Below are 18,306 nucleotides of genomic sequence, written 5' to 3'. Positions count from 1 at the left end.
CCCCATGCTCATGAGGTATATAAGCCCACTTCTTATTTTAGTTTCTGTAGCTTTCATCCTATTTTCAAAACCAGGGTATAATGGTCTTCTCTGGATGTGTTAATCAACAACCAATGAGAACAGAGCTAGGAATATGCATGTGTGTCAACAAGCACACGTGTTGTACACCAAACGCACGCATGTTTACTTATGTTTTATTTTAACATTGTCGTTTTGTGGTACCTTAGCAACAGTGTCCAAGGGGCAGGGCTTTAGAGGAAAGGTCCATTATAAACAGCCAACCACTGACATGTTCAAGAGCTGTCACGTATTGTGATACCGAACCTTAATTCATCTCAAATATCCTCAATCATTGACGGTTTCAAAAAGAAGTACAGTCATTTTTTTTAACTCTCATAAGTTCATTCTGTTGGATTTATTACACTTTAACAAGTTCGCTGCCAGCGACGACCATACTCAACCCTCAGGGTTTTGCTTAGGGCGTTAGAAATGACTACACTCATCAAAACCGGGGTAACATTCTAGCGTTTATTGCTTTATTGTTGTACATTGTACAACACAACAGACTTGATGGTTGATAATTCGAGGAAGATACACCTAGACGATAACATACAAGAAACATATGTATGTTTGTTGTGTTTATGTTGCTGGCATTACAAAAGATTATACAAGTGGTGGTGCCCTCTGAACATGTATCAACCCATGCAAAAAGCAGACGAGAAAACTTGCACTTGGCAGAGGTAATAGAAACTACTGTCCCATTGCCATCGACAAGTTTAGTTTTGGCACAAAGCCTAAAAAAAAAGGTCTGGCAGTCAATATGTTAATAAATATTACACATACTAACTTAATCTGTCACAAAATTTAAGGACTTTGGTTAGTTAAAGAATTGATGAATCCTTTATACATTGAATACATTGAATGCTGAAGATTTTATAATCATTTGGGGACATTCACGCCAGACAATAAGCTCAGTTATGCCGCGAGCCAAAGGTTTTCCATACCTTTACGTTTTCCTTACTTATACTGCTCCACGGTTGTATCAGAAACAGAATCAAACTCATGTAATTTCTGGTATCATTAATCTCTAAAACTCGGCTATCTTCACATTGACATTCCACATCTCATCAAAGTCGCTCACAACAATTATGTATAGGTACTCCATGTTTCTTTGAATCCGGGACTAATTGCCTACAGATGTTACAGATGAGCTACTCATTATACAAGACATTTCATCATCTAAATGACGTGTTTTATTTAGCGAATTCTTGCTTGCTATATAATGAAAATGTTGTTTGACTTTTATGACGAGAGCGCCTCAACAGTGAAATTTTTATCTTTATGTTTTTGTAATCATGTAATACTATATCAACCAAATCTGTATTTTCTGTTACATATTTTTTTATATGGTTTTAACGAAATCAGTGATATATGATTTAATAATAAATGCCACTAGAAATTATTGAAACATAAACCTTTAGAATAAACAAGTATACAGACACATACATACATCAAGCAAGCTGAGTAAAGTTGAGTTGATGGTCTGTGAAAGCAATACATTCAACAGCCATACTGTAGCAGAATTACAAAATGAAAAAGCAAAATAGCAAAAAATATTTTTCAATTAAAAACTATATAGATGAATTTGAAGCAAATAACTACCGTAAAACCTCAAATTGAAGCTCTGGGCTTGATCATTTTTTTGCGAACTTTGGATTGGCTTCATAACGACATGTGCTTCTTTTCGAGGCTGTTTTGCAAATTAAAGGTGGGAGGGGGGAATTCTTTTCAAAATGATTGCTGTAAATTTTGTCAATTTGTATTATGGCACAATTAATAAGGCCACTGTATCATCAATCTCTATCATGGAGTGTATTTAAATGGCATTAAATCGCCTACAGTAAACTACTGTATAAGTCATGGTTGTTTTTAATTTATTTTGTTTTCTGAAATTTGTGTACAGTGATTTGTACTGTAATCGAGATGAAGCATAATTTTGTAAACTAAAGAGGGACTTCAATTCGAGATGGGCTTCATCTCGACATTAAGCTCACTGCACTTCAATTCGAGGTTTTACTATGCAATAAACATTTATATTTTGAAAAAAAAAAATCATAACCAAGAATTTTTACATGAAATATTATTCAATCAATTAATCTGCTGAAGTCTTCTTTTACTTGTGAACGTACAGTATCTGAGTTTCTCATGATGTAGATTAATGAAGTATAACTTACTGCACCATTGTGTAGCATATAATTAATTGAACGAGCGCAAAATTTCACCGTCACGTACATTGTCGTCAGCTTTTGATATCTTAATCTTCTTCTGATCCATAAACTGAATCGTTATTTTAGTCGGCATGGCGCTGTTTGATTGCAATTTTTTTTTTTGAATTGCAAACTGGGACATACAGGACTGATCTGCTGTTTTGCAATAAGTTTCTGATGTTAAATATGGCTATTATACATTATTAAAGTGATAGTTTTCTATTAAAGTATTGATCATTCTCTGCAATACTCTGCACTACACCTGAGCAAGCCCCACCCCTTGTAGCCATCCCTCGGTAACTGACCCTTGCACCACACTGGCACCCCTCTTTAGAGCCATTTTTGGCACCATTTTCTGGCAATACCTAATTTATTATATTCTTTGTAACGACAGACAGTACACATCATTAAAAATGAATTTGATGATGATAAACACATTGTTTTAATACACATTAAATTTTGAAAACTCTGACATTGGACTATGCGTGTTGGATTTTTTAGATTAGCTCTGCATTAAACTAGGTGATTGTATACATGTCTGTGATTGTGTGTATGTGGGTAGGTTTGGGATGTGTGTGTGTGTGTGTGTTTAGACAAAATATATACTGGTGGACAAATGTTGTTTCTAAATTTAAGAGTATTCTGTTAACGTTGATTCCAATTTTATTTTTCTATTTTTTTTAAAATAAAAATTAATGGTTAAACACTTTGTCAGTCTTACAGGGGATCAACTTCTATCTTCCTCTCTTATCTTCACTTGTCTTTTCAATGTTCCTACGCTAGTAATGAATGATAAAAACTAGTCAGCCAGAAAAGGAAAGTAAATTTCAGAACACTAATTTTTTTTTACCAAATGCATCTTTGAAACAATTCATTTGTTTGATTTTTACAATCCTACATTGCTCTTTATTTCGTAAACATAAATGGCCAGGATATTTGATTTATGAATTCTGATTTGACAGTAGCTTTTTTAGGCGAGAGTAATCTTCAATACAATTATACTAAATAGTTTTTGCTGGACTCGGGAGTCATCTGGGATCATCGAATTCTTTAGATGTTCAAAAAACATTTTCTAGCAAATAAATAAATGAAATGAAAGCGCTAAATGTAATGTAAATTCATTACAAACTGTCTTACCCATGCTCATCAAAAGAAGATTTCACTTCAGTAGTGGTTTTGATGTGTTGTAAGGCATTGTGTATAATCCAAGAATTTAAATATTTAAAGCAAATATATTTTAGCATTGGCTATTTCAGTTATTACTCTTAAAAATTAACGGTGTGTATTATTTTTTGTTTTTGTTTTAATATTTTATGTTTCTACTGGTTTGAAAAATGAGAAAAATTGAATATAGTTTGATTGCAAAGATTATGTATAGACATGTTTTTTAGAAATCTAAGTATATCCCAGATGAATAAATAACACTTCTGGGATATAAGTAATGCATTTTTTTTGCACTTCAAACAAACCGCTATCAATTTTAAGTACAATATATTCTGAGAAAAACATTAACAGTATGTTAAATTTAATTGCCACATTTCAATTTTCAAATTGATGTGCGTGTATAATCCAGGAATTTTAAACAAATATTTAAGCCGTGTTTTCAGGGTTCAACTTATACTCCAGTAACTAGTTCATGCTACTTTTTAGCATGGTTTTTAAGTACGTACCTACTTTGGCAATTTGTTAGAATGTCAAATTCTATGAAATATCGCTTACTGAAATTAGTTGTAATATGATTAAAATATTTCCAGAGATGTTTGGGACAGGAAACTATGAACGATGTTTTATACCAACCTGATATGTTAATCACACTAAATGCTCTGTACAGTACTGCCTCAAATATTTGTAAGAAAACAAATTTATTTTTCTGGACACAATTCTCTTTAAATATTTTTGTAGTACCCTTTGTGGTAATTTGGAAGTGTAAACTTGATGGTTATGGTAGTACACCAGACTAGTTACCTGGAGGTCATGGGTTCGATTCTCACCTGAATCCCTTGCAATTTATTTCACAAGGGAAATCAGACATAAACCACCCAGGACAATAACCACCCGGACGAAAACCACCCAAAATGGTAGATTGGCCTGTTTTTATCAGCTTCACAATAGGTTAGATTACACTGTGACTTCCTATTATATGAAATTCTTTTGACAACATGCATGTATGTTGTAGATCTCAGTACTGTGCTTAAAGTTTGTATTCAGTACTGTGCTTAAAGTTTGTATCAAAACAGATAAAAAGATAATATAGTAAGACCTAACTTACATTCATGGATGGATATGACTTTTTACATTCAAACTATTATTATTAAATCATTGTTAAAGGAAGTAGGGATATGTCCTTTTAGAAATTTAAATAAATTTAGAATACTAAAATATTAGACAAATACTATTAATATGTGTATTAAAACTTTACTATAATTTTACATTTGAATTTCCATCAAACTTTAAGCTCAGTGATTACTGAAATCTGGAAAAATCTATAATGATTATTAACATACATGCATGATGTCAAGAGAGTTGAATGAATTAAAGGCGTATAATAGGAAGTCACAGTGTAATCTATCCTATTGTGAAGCTGATAAAAACAGGCCCACCCAACATTGTCCACCCCACTGCCCATCCTACTTTAACAATGGTATATTCCATTTTGGGTGGTTTTCGTCTGGGTGGTTTTCGTCCTGGGTGGTTTATGTCCTACATTCATTTAGAGACTTAGGTTAGCATCAGTGGCAATTCCAGTAGGGCCATGGAAGCTAAGGCTCTTTACCCCTACCCCCCAAAAAATGGGAGAAGTGAAGAAAACAAGCTAATTTTCTATTAAAACTCCATATACCAGTGTCTAAGGTCAAGCATACTAAACAAAATCTCAAGCACCAACCCAGATCATTGTCATTGTAATAAATCAAAGGATTAGTATTTCGCGACTATCTGCAGTTTGCAAATAACAAATTGCAAATAGATCTTTTGTTTTAGATACAAAAGATTATGTAATGCATATATTCAAAGTGACCATGAAATTCAGACAAAGTATGCATTGCTTCAGGGAATTTGTGTAATTTGTAGATTTGTCTTCAAAACTAGACAATTTAGATAATCAATTCCCCGACTACGGTATATCAATACGACAAGCAATGAAGCAATAGTGGCAGCTACACTGGTAGTCTGTAGCGTGTGGATTTTGGTTGTGGATCCTCATAATCAAGGGTTCTACTGACAAAATATTCCGTAGTTCTTCGAATGAGAGCCACCTCCATAGTGGCCATTTGTAGCATAATTATGCCTTTTGGCATTATTTGGACCCTTAGTAGCATGTAGCACATAATGCCATGCATAATTTTTTATTATTTTTTAAAAAGGCAATTAGGTAAGGGGGTGTGGCAGCAAATGTATTAAATCAAATTTTAGCCAAAAAAATTATATTTTGAACTCCATAAGTACTGGATACCAGACTGCTGTGTAATATAAGTACAAAAAATAATGTTTGTTAAATCCACGGCAGTCTTGTATCCACTATTTGAGCGTAGCATCTGTAGCATAATTTTACTTCCGCCAATGGCATAATATCCTTTGTCACACCATGGAGGAATTAGTTTGGCCACAGTATCCATGCTGTCCTACCTCGAGTATGAGCCTAACTAGTTTATAAGCTTGCCCCCTACTTTCAGCCCAATTTGTTTTTTTTTTTTTTTTTGCACCAGGGTTTCTCCAACTTAAAGCCCAGAATATGATTTTAGTGAGTACATCTCAACAGACTTGATCAAAAACTTTCAGAAAAAAATGAAAGAATGTACTTCATTTTGGCATACAGTGTTGAAATATTGCCTTTTGATGAACACTTTTTTCTTTGGTAAAAATTGGACTCCTCAGGGTATAAGCCCTTTCCCAAAAATTGGCCCAATTTGCATTCAATTGGGGGGGGGGGAGAAGGCTGGGGAGAAGGCTTATACCAGAGCAACTACAGTTATAAACTTGGGTCCAATATCTGAGATTCTATGATTTCTTTCTTATAAGCTTTGATTATGTGAAAGGTATATTTTTGTCTGAACCAATTTTCATGTCAAACCATAGAGAAGGGTTAAACCATCCACTGCAGATGAAAGCTCCTGATATACACACATTAATACTCATACCATACATCTTTATTTATAGATGTTCATATACTCTGAACCTTTTCAGAAGTTGGCCTACTTTTTGGAAATTGAAAGTGCAGTAGTGTCACTCAGAAAGTAGGGCCCTATGGCATTAATAATGGTGTGCCGGTTATATGTTTCGTGAGCTAACTATAGCTTACAAGATGTTTGCTGGTCTGGAGGGGTGATGTACTGTATGGTTCCTGTTAGGAGTCAAGTGTGAAATGGGCATTTTAGGACCGTTGAATTGTGGGTTTTTCCACCTGGGGTCAAAAATAATAATAACAGAATAATTTACTAATCCGATCAAATTATTTTAATGATTGGATTAGATTTATTTGGTGTAAACACAAAGGATAGCCCGTGAAAGTCTAGAAGAAGACTTATTTTCAGTGGGGTCCATCTGGTGGTGATTTGGTACACCGGGAGGCAATCCCCTACGATGAGTGTACTGCGGCATTCTTTAACATGCACATGGGCCATAAATGCACATAGGACCAACGGCTTAAATGTCTCATCCGGTGCGCTATTGTAACTTGTATTTCAGCCCTCCAGCTGAAACACAAGGAGAGGAAGTGATGGGAATTGAACCGGGGACCTAGAGATCTCCATGGTTCAGCGCACACACAGTGGCTACCACCAGATTAGCCGACAGAGCTACAGTAAGCTCGCCTCTCTCTCTCCTAGCTTTAACACTACTGTAATCAGAAGTATTTCTAAGATTATTTTTATTACTATATCTGTCCTTTGGTATTTACAATTTTATAAAACCAATTGCCTTGTTTGTTGTTGATCAATTAGGTTTTAGAAGTGATGTATTCCTACTGGGTCAGGCTTTTAAATGTGGTCCAGGGTTAAATGATAGCTTTAGTGGGGTTTAGTGACAGGTGTACAGTAAGTGGGGTCTGGGATGAAGCTCATTTTTTAGAAGATACACTATTGTCTTTTTAGTATGTAGATGTCAAATTTAAATAATTATTTTGTTTTTTGATATTCATGTACAGTGTATGTATGTATTTCAAACAGAGAAACCTATGCTGTCTTGAAAAGAAGCCTGTATGAGGCTAATATTGCAAACAAAAGAGGGGCTTCAATTGGAGATGGGCTTCTTCTCACGATTAAACCCATTGGTTTTTAATTCGAGGTTTTACAGTATTATGGAAATATCTTTATCTCACTCCTGGGAAATGAAGTGATGTGTTTTTTCACACATCAAACAAACGGCCATTAATTTGAAGTACAATATGTTCTGAGAAAGAATAAATAATAGGTTAAATTTTAATTAGCAATATGAATTCTATAGTTCGTTGATCTTTTCGCAAAAGTAGGTTAAACTCTCTGGAAATCAATAGAAATAGTATTTCAAATATAAATTAATAATTCTCACTTCTACACACTATTATTTTAATCGCACTTTGAAACGCAGATTCCGAGTCATCGATAAATATGGTATCGGAAATCCAGTGACTCAACTGCGTAGGTCTTGAGATGAAGAGAGATCAAGGGCCTTTCATGTCTCTATGATTATTGCTAAGAAACGCAATAAACATATTACCTATTTATACTTATTTTCCATATGTTTGGGATTATTTGTTGAGATGTGGAAGTCATAGTTAGCAGTAATCAAGACTTAAATTGGCACTTCATGTGATGTTGATGCTAGACGTTGTAAATGCATCCTGCCGGCTTCAAAGACTGCATCTATTTTTTCCTATTTTTTTTTTCAATTTGGCTTGACATACACAATATTTAGATTACATCAACAGCTACACTTGGTCAAAATCAAGTCTTAAATTTTAATGCATTTAAAAAAAAAAATAATGATAGTTGAATCAAATCGATAATATGAGTTAAGTGCCATGTATTACCTGCCATCTCCAATATATCTTAAAGTAAAGCAAAATAAATAAATATTTTTTTAATTTTTTTTTTTTATATTTGTATGATTGTTATTTATGATCTTTAGATTTAAACTTAATTTTACCTAATTTTTTAAAATTTGTTACTATTTTCAAATTCAAATTTTATTTTTGGATAAATATACATATGTACAAGCATAAAAAGTGAAAAAGTGCCCTCCTTGAATTGACAAAAATGTTTAGAAACGTGACTCCAGACAAAATCCACATACAATGAGATTTGAGTATAGCTTTGTTATTACATCAATTTTTGTTTGGGTGGTTTTATTTTTTGAATTACAGAAGAGTTATTGTAATTCAGCTTTTTTTCTAATATGCAAAGGCTTTATAAGCAATTGCAGAATGATTGTCACCGTTGTAAAATATACCATGACGAATGATGTACTAAATGATACATTTAACATCCAGTATAATGTCTTTTTTTTACAGCTCCGAACGAAAATGACGAGCAGCAAGACATGCGAGATCGATATCCTTTAAATACTAATTATATATTATATTTATTAAATGTTATTTCTTTATAATTATGTATCAATTTGAAAAAAAAAAATTAAATTTTTGCTTAGTGTAATCAATGTAGTTTTTTATATGTTTTATGAAAATAATGTTCTGGTTTTATTCTTTATTCAACAATATTTGATTTGGCAGCAGTTAGCTGATTTTCATCAAATGTAAATGGTAATATTTAAATGCTTAAAACTTATATAGATATACACATTTAGGTCAACAAATACTCTATATTTATTAAATTAATATTAACTTAATAAATATACATAATAGAAATATTGTCGTATACAGTTGATGGATAGGATAAGATGGATTTATTCGGTGTAAACACCATGGATAAACCACTAATGTTCAAATACATATTAACCTATTTTCTTCTGTCATTTGTTTTATAGGATTATAACCTTGATTATAACATTACGATTTTCTCCAAATTTATTCCAGTATTCCAAAGCCATTAATTGACTTTTCATACTAATAATTACAAGATGAATGCTTTGATCCTAGTCTTCTATTAACATACTGTAATCTTCAATAACATATGTTTACGTAAGAGCGCTATAGTTCCTTCTTTTTTAATGTTGGTGACTTTTTTTTGTGTAGCTAGTTGACTTTGTTTTTGATGTGTTGGGCTCTGAAAAGAAAAGTTCTATAGCCACTTCTTTGTTTCTGTGGCCACTGCAGTTTTTGGCTACGGTATTTATAATGCAGATTTTTGTAGCTTTGAGTATTACCGATATATTAGAGTTAAAGCTTGTTTTTTCCAACATTCAAAGCTCTCTATAGGAGACCTGAAAAAAAACAAAAAAACAGGTGGTGATGGAAAGAGTGAAGTTGATTTTATTCAGCGTGAACACAAAAAAGTAATCCACAAAAATATAAAGATTTATTTACAATAGGGTATTTGTGTTGATTGCGCATACAGGCTGACAATTCTCACTCTTTCCTGTGTGAACATGAGCCGTATTGGGCACGGGACCAACAGCATAAACCTCTCATGGGACCAACAGCATAAACGTCTCGGTGCACTTTTTTGGACCTTCTGAAACACAGAGAGAAGCGGGGGGAATTGAGCCAGGTACAATGGACCTCCATAGTTCAGTGCATTCAATATGACTACTACTACTACCAGTTTCGTAAATCAAGATTTGCTGCTCTAGTTCTTAAGGTTTTAAGTGATGCTTTGTTTATGCAGTATTCCAATCTCACACCTACATGTAATTTAGTAATGCTATTGTAGTGATGCGGTCCACTGCGGGTCTTCCATAGATAAAACCTATTAATTCAAAACACAAATTATACGTTAGTTGAGGAGTATATGCATGACTTGTCAAAATAACATTAGTTAAATGAAGAGAATAATTGCTTTAGGAATGAAAGGTCTTTTCCAGCTCATGTAACATGAAGATTAAGCTGTTTAAGACTAATCTCGGGGTTTAGATTGATTGAACAAAGTCATTTGGCTTTTCATGATACGCTCTCGTGTGATTAATTAATAGGACAGGTATGATTGACGGTCGGTTTATGTGACACGATTGTCATCTAAGCATAAATTGAGTAAATCGTTGTTGGATGCATTTGGTGATGCCTTATGGATGTTGATTAGGTATTTATACAACTTGAATTTAAAGTAAAGATTACTGTAGGCCTATGTTGTTGATGTTTTTGAACTTGAAATTGAGCGCACATCAACACTGAAATTCGTCTTCGTTTATTTCCCCGCCATCCTTTACATTTTGATAAAGCAACAAATTTGATTTCTAATAAAATTTTTAAAGGTAGTGACGCAAAATATATACAATTTTATAAACCAATGCAGTAATTTTCAACTTTCACCCTAAACACACCATGTTATAAAAAATATGTATAGTTAATTATCTTGTGTACGTAAGGTATATATAGTAAATAATTTGCTGGAATATATTAGCAACTGGCCTCCACACTACAGAAAGAAGCTTGTGGATTATGATTGAGGACGTCTACATAGTGCCTTGAAATGTAACAGATGTATCGTTGGCCATGAGGATAAAATAGTCTATCATAGTCAATTACTATTGATCAATAGTTTCTCAGAATGTTTACTTTTTATCAGTCATGTCAAGATGAATATGTTTAACATATTCAACATCAGTGAACTGCACTACTGTACATGTACTGTATTTACTTTCTCCAATTAGTTTATATGTACATCACACATACCTCAATATTCTTTAAACGAACTTTAATCGTAGTTCGAGCTAGACTTCAAAATTGCGTCATTTCGTTTTCTTAAAACTAGCACTATGACTAAATCACAGGAACCTCGACTAAAACTACACCTCTTCAGGCCGATTTTTTTTTAGTCAGCCTAGGGTCAGGCGAAATTGCCGACTTGAAATATTTACCCCACTAAAAACATGCTTTTTGTAACTTATGATAAAGTGAAAGAAATAAAAACGATTGTGTAAATAGGTGTGATGTATCTTCAATGTGTTCAATATTTAAAGGGACATTACGCTTAGCTTCCAAAAGGCAAAATTAACATGTTTTGCTAGCCACATGCAACAGTTCCTGATTTGCACGAAATGCCCTCGCGTTGTGGTCACGTAGCTTGACCGTAACAACAAAAAAGATGGCACCGCCATTGCTCGACCTCAACAATAATAATTCTCCAAAGAAAGCAAATTTTCTGTGACAGTTAAAATCCTCTATCGTTAGATGTTAACGACTAATATAGTTATTATTATAATTAGTTAGGCAAATAATGATCCTGGGACTGTGGCAGAATCAAGTGAAACCGAGTTATATGTATTTATTTATTCAAGCTTTCTTTAACCAGGGGGTATCCATTCAGTGACTAGCACTGCTTTTCAAGGAAGCCCGAGTACATATAGTACAGTGAATATATCCAAGAAAAACAAAAGTAATGTTTACAATCATGAAAATTCAAAAGTAACTAAAAGTAAATCAAAAACAACAAGATAGCCTAAAACTGAAAAGAAAAGCAGACAAATGAAAACTACCAAACCAAAATAAAAAAGGTACAGTCTTCTAAATACAGATAAAGGCCTCTTTTTTAAACATATTAATAGAAAAGAATAAAATTGTTACGATTGTTGTGAGAAAGATTGTTCCAAAGATGAGCTGCTCTGTTATGAAATGTACGCTCACCACTGTTTGAATTTGCATGTGGAACTTCAACTAGAGTATTTGATATTTGATTCCTAGTAGGGTAGGAATGAACAGAGTGGGTGAAGGGGAATTTAGAAGACAGATATTCAGGGTCATTACCATTTAAACATTTAAACACTGTAAGTAAAATCTGGTTTGTCCATTGATCATTTAGTTTAAGCCAAAATGAAGAGTAATCATCATCATCACTGAAGTTCTAATATGGGTTCTGTATACTTCATTTTCGGTTGATGGAATTCACAGTATAGGTAGGCATACCTTGCGAGTGTAATTAATTACTAATTTAACATGATTTTTTTGAATTTTTTTTTAGTGGGTCTCTGTTTTCGAGGTCTCTGTTTTTTTATAGCTGGGTTTGTTTTTGAGTATCGATTATGAAAACAGAGACCCAGGCATTCAAAAACAGAGACCCCAGGCATTCGAAGACACTAGGTGGGTCTCTGGGTCTCTGTTTTCGGATGGGTCTCCAGTCTCGGATCTCTGTTTTTGAGACACCCACCTTTCCTGATCTTCATAAAGTATCATTCCATCCTGTTGGTGGAGAGTTACTTGCTGTTGAATGTGGAAGAAATAAATATATTGTTTATAACAATCAGACAATCGACAATCGTTTTTTCAAACCGCCACAGATGGATCGGTGTCCAAACATCACAATAAATCTCACCATTTGTGTATTTATTTGTCTAAATATATGCTACTTATTTTTATTCAGTCTTTTTTTTTTAGATACTGTAGAACTGCATTTCTGTATTTATTGCTCCATACATTATTCTTTAAACAAGTGTCATATAAATACCTGTATATATTTTGCGTAAAATATTATCACAATATTGTATAGCATTTCTTCAAACATTTTTTTTTCATTATGGGTTAAATTATTACATTTTGAGTCACATTTTTTTTTTTTTCAGTTTTGTTGTTATTTTTTTGGTTTTCTCTTAATTAATGTTTGTCCACTATACCAGTGTACGGTAATCAATTTTGTTACTGTATGTGTTTTGATCAATGTAAATATAGAATATTTTGGTATTACTCCTTAACTTGCAATGTACGTGGCTGCAAACAGTCTTTGATGACGCAGCTGGAGAGCCTTTGGGTCAACTTGACGAAATCGAGGTTATGAAGCTCATCAAGAAACTCAATAACGGCGTCGGGTCAATGAGGGTCAAACAGAAATTCAAGGTGAGAATATGTCTGCTTACGCGGTTTATCATTGCTTGATTGATAAGACATTTGTATCTCTGTTCAATCATATCATTTGTGGACTGTTTTTTTTCTTCTGTTCGAAGTAACTGTATGTAATTTGTCATGTTGAATAACCCTCTAGGAATGTTTGCCCCTGACAAAGCTATATCATCAACTGCTGTTAAACCAACATGTCAAAGCTAATGATGTATAGATTTGTGTTTTCACTTTTACTTACCTCTTTCATCAACTTCTTTAATCATAATATGCATATATAGTTATAGTCAAGATATATTCACAATGTATTTACATAAATTCAAACTGTCCTGCTTTTACTGAGACAGCACCCTACTTTGAGAATTTGCATGTCTCTCATTAACAAACCGATTTTAATTGTCCAGCTTTTAAACAAAAAAATTAGGAATTTCATAATAAGCTATGCTGGATTTCAAAAAAAAAAATTAAAAAAAAAAAAAAATATACTGATCTCACCTACTTGCAATGAGAGCATACTCTATTGAGGCACATGATGATGTGCTGCCCTGGACATGTCTTGTCCAAGAGTCCATATTGATAAACTTTGAGTGTGTAGCGTAAGGTGCTAAGAAGGTCGTTCTTTGAGAGCATCAAGAAGATAAAAATGCATTTGTCCACAAACACAGTTGCTAGTTCAAAATTATGAAGATATAGATGCAATGCTGTAGCCAGGATTTTCTAACAGTGCGGGGACAATATCTGGGTGGACCCACTTTACGCGTAAATTCAAACAATGTGTACCAATTTAAGAAAGTATAATACATACTCCAAGTATTGAAATACACGCCATCGTGTTGGGATTCAATATTTCGACATTAATTATGTCATCATCAGGAATGATAACTAATGTCGAAATATTGAATCCCAACATGATGGCGTGTATTTCAATACTTGGAGTATGTATTATACTTTCTTATCTGAGATTAATCAGTGGACCTTTCGGTGTACCCATTTTACGAAAAAATATGAAAAATCTGGACTAATCTTAAATTTTACCCATTTTAAGCTAAATATGAGAAATCTGGACCTATTTTTTTAAAAAAGTGGACCCATTTTATGCATAAAATTACATAATTTAGACCCGTTTTTAAAAATGTAGACCCATTCTTTGTGGACCTATTAGAAAAATTGTGTGGGACTGTCCCAACTGTATGGATGCGAGTGTCTTAGTACACCTGCACTGAATGTTAGCATTATGAGTATATTCCAACAGATTTGTACATGAAGTGAGATGGTGCCACCGCCAGAATTTCTGTACTGGTATTAGGCAGAAAAGATCTTTAGTTTGGACATGTCATGTAGATGGAATATAATAATAATAATAGTTTAGTTTTATATAGCGCACATATCCATCTAATGTAAGATGCTCAGGGCGCTTGATATGTGGACTAGGAACTCGATCAATGACTTTCTTTGCCCCTAAGGGTCCCTTCGTGTCTGTGCTTCCCGGTAACCCGGTACCAGCAACTCTCGTCGTCCACCACGGGCTGTCTAGTGTTCCAGTACACCGGGGTATCCCCCTACTCGTCTTGAAGGATGTACTGGATTCTTTATAGTGCGCACGAGCCATTGTATAGACTGGGCCTACGGTTTATAGTCCTTATCTGAGAAGACTTGTACCACCAGACCCATAGGCGAGCGTGCCGTTCGAACCAGCGCCGATATTATGAATATAGCTGGCGGCGCCCCTGCTAACCGCTCGGCGATTCGACTCACCAAATACTACTGTAAGTGAAGAGGTCTGGTGCACTTAATGACAGTCATATCTCCCAGATCACAAAAAAGATCCCGTATTTCTTTGAATAAACGTGCCGCTTTGCATACATACCCCACCTAAATGACTGTAAACAAAACTATAGAAGCAACAACATTCTTAACACATTCTATTAATGTTCAACTGCAATTTAGTAGAAATGATTTTTTCTAAGCTGGTTAGGATCAATAAGTCTTATGATCACGCAATAACACAGTAATTATACGTTGTAGTTGCACATTTACAGCAAAATTAAGTGTGTCTATTTATGTATATAAGTATCCATTTTATACATAAAGAAAAAAATAAACACCTCCCTTGAATAATTGCCTTCCTTGAATAATCACACCCTCAAAATCCCTTCTCAAGAGTAACAACCCTGGGGCGTTTATTTGAATAAATAATGGTAGGTCTCTATAAAGATGTGGAAAATGTTGATACTAAGAATTCATCGTGATCTGATTGCAAGGAAAGGTGGGAACCTATTTACTACAGTAATCAAAGACTGCATGGAAAGACAGATGTTATGTGTCTCTAATGCTGGGAGAATTAATTTATGAATTTTTAATCTGTTATTCAGCTCTATTAGTTTTTTTTATGGATTTGCCAAACTTCTTGTCAGTTTCAGAAGTTTAACTACCCATCGTGTTCATATACGTACAACTTTTTATAACCTACTAAGTAATAAGAATAATTTAAAATAAATTATAAGGAACAGGCCCATGAAGGGGGGGGGGGTGAGGGTGTGGTTTATGGTTCGGGAAAACCCCCATTTTCTAGCTAACATCCTCTTTTCTACCGAACCCTTTCTAATTTCCCTGAAAGAGTCATCCAACGCAACTAATGCATCGCAGACCGACCCAGACTCAGACGGAATGTTTTGCTGCAGACCTTTTCCAAACATAACTGCTTTTATTGCATTATTTAAACCCATAACAAAAATCCTCTAGCTTTAGTGGTTTGACCGACCTCGCTGGTTTCTTCGACCCTTGAACCCACCCTTAGAGGACTCCCTTTGAAGAACTGGTTACGGGCCTGAGGAACAGCTCTTTTTTTATCAGTAGCAGACTCTTAATAGAATGTGCTTCTAAAACATTGAACTCAAAATATGTAATAATGGTATTGCTAAGGAGTGTTGTCAACTTAATCACACAGAACAAAATGTTTGATGGCGGAAGAAATTTCAAGCGTCTTTTTCTATATCATATGTCCTTCAGAGGAAAGATTAAGATATACAGTATGTAAGAAAAAAAGACATCGTAGTGATCTTTAACACTTTGTTTGGCATGGATTTTAGTTTTTTGTGCACTGTTAGTAGAAAAAAGTACTCTATTTCTAAAATGTATGATATTGAAATTAGGAAGTACCAGTATAATGGTTAAAGACTGTTTGCATATTTTTTTTTACTAATGAGGCTTTGACGTCATTCTTCTACATGACTGCTGTGCTGAGTATTTTTAAGTGTGCTCTCCAAAATTGATTTGGAAACAAGCCCTTATGCTTCTATCCGTTCCTGTGTAGTATTTGTGTAAATGAATATTGTGTCAAAACAAAATTGCATACTGTACAATATAACATAAAATGATATAGTCAAAAGAAAGAATAATAACATAGAAAATAGTAGAGGAATCATTAAATTTAATAATATATAATTGTTAAATGTACGCTTATTTTTTCCGTTTCATAATAATATATTTTGAAGCCTCTCTTTTTTAAAACAAAAGACAGTAACTCCGAAAAGAATACTGATGAGAAAATCTCACCCATCCATGTATGTTTACAATATTTACAGAAGTATAACAGAAAGCAAATAAAAACTGACCAATCAGATTAAAATCAAAGTTATAACTAGCCAATTAAAAACAAGGTAATTAAAAATGAGGTGCATCTTACATCACTTGTTATTGTGAATAAACAATGAATAATCAACAATTACTGTATTCAACAAGCCTGGGAATGCTGGCTGAATGAAAGTCTCATGACATGAAATAAACAATAAGATAATTCAGTGAAATAAAATATACTTTATAAACAGTAGAGAATGCTTTCAAGAAAAGTACATGTGATATAATTACAATTCAGAATTAAGTAAATAATGAAAGATCCTTGGATGCTCTCAACCCAGTGTTTAAAACAGGCTTAAAATGTCTAATGGCCAAAGCCTCCATAAATGAAATTTGTGACCAATGTAGAGAGCCATATAGAATTTTAGTATTATCAAATATTAAAGTTTGCTTGAGTGATGAAGTATTTACATTTTTCAGGAAAATATTATTGATTTCAATGATATGCTTAAAACCCTCACATTGTTGTATGTGCTCATGAATACTGCTATCTGATTTGAGAGCATGCTCATTTAAGGCATCTATCTGTCTTTCCTATGTAACTGGCATTGCAGCCAGGGCATTCAAATTTATAAATCAAAGAGCTACGGTATTCCTCAGGAGTAAGGTCCTTAGTAGATGTAAAATAAGAGACTTGCTTAGTTTGCCACAGAGTGATAAACTTAACATCAATAATTAAATATCTATTTATCTTTCTAATGCAGCTGCGTACCAGAGTGTCTCTTTTAAAATATGTTATATAGGCACAGCCGAATGTAGGTAAAAATGGCCCGGTAAAAATGGCCCAGGAAAAAATGGCCCCGGAAAAAATGGCCCTGGTAAAAATGGCCCCAGTAAAAATGGCCCAAATGACAAGTAGGTAAAAATGGCCCCAATGAAAAAAATCAGTAATAGAAATTATATTTTGTTTTTAAATCTTCAAATATTTAAATACTAGCTATAAAAAGCAAGAACTGAATCAATAACAAATACAGTTACACAACAGATGCAAATAATGTACTGAGAGATTATCGGAAAACAATGGCCATTGAATAACATTTTTTGATAGCTAGTAGAAATAAGTTTTAAAAACGTTATTCCACTAACAAATCAGAGGAATGACATACATACAGTACTTCAACTACCAAAATATGCAACTCATAGATAACCACAAAATTCACTTTTGTTAAGTATCAAATGAAATAACTTTACATGTTATAAACAGTGCAAATAAACAGTAGTTAAAGCATGTGGATCAATTGTGTGTTTGAATCACAAGTTCATGTATGGGAAAAGGCAGAGGCTTTCACAAACTTAGCAAATAAATGTTCTGCTTAGAGTTACTTCAAAGAAGTATTTGTTAATCAAATATTGTTTTTAAAGTAAACTGAATAATTAGGAATAGGCCTACATTTATTTAAGCAATTTATTTAAATGCATACTTGGTTTTTACTCCCTGCCAACTAAATTTAAGTGCCTAAAACTATACTACAATGTAAACTGAGATAC

At 33.6% G+C, this 18,306-nt stretch overlaps 1 protein-coding gene across 2 annotated transcripts in view; it reads left to right on the top strand.

Moving 5' to 3' along the window:
* LOC117099950 (inactive phospholipase C-like protein 2) overlaps window positions 1-18,306 on the top strand; it is a 97,058-nt gene that overhangs the window by 19,587 nt on the left and 59,165 nt on the right. For both annotated transcript variants that reach the window (XM_033239482.1, XM_033239481.1), the window contains exons 4-5: window positions 8,752-8,791; window positions 13,053-13,182. In XM_033239482.1, the coding sequence (XP_033095373.1) occupies window positions 8,752-8,791; window positions 13,053-13,182 (170 nt within the window). The remainder of the gene's footprint in view (window positions 1-8,751; window positions 8,792-13,052; window positions 13,183-18,306) is intronic.

This window comes from Anneissia japonica, unplaced genomic scaffold (assembly GCF_011630105.1).
Source record: "Anneissia japonica isolate Jap-2015-1 unplaced genomic scaffold, ASM1163010v1 scaffold287916_len461452_cov168, whole genome shotgun sequence".
NCBI lineage: Eukaryota > Metazoa > Echinodermata > Crinoidea > Comatulida > Comatulidae > Anneissia > Anneissia japonica.
The sequence above is the reverse complement of the archived record's forward strand: the minus strand, read 5'-3'. Positions and strand labels throughout refer to the sequence as shown.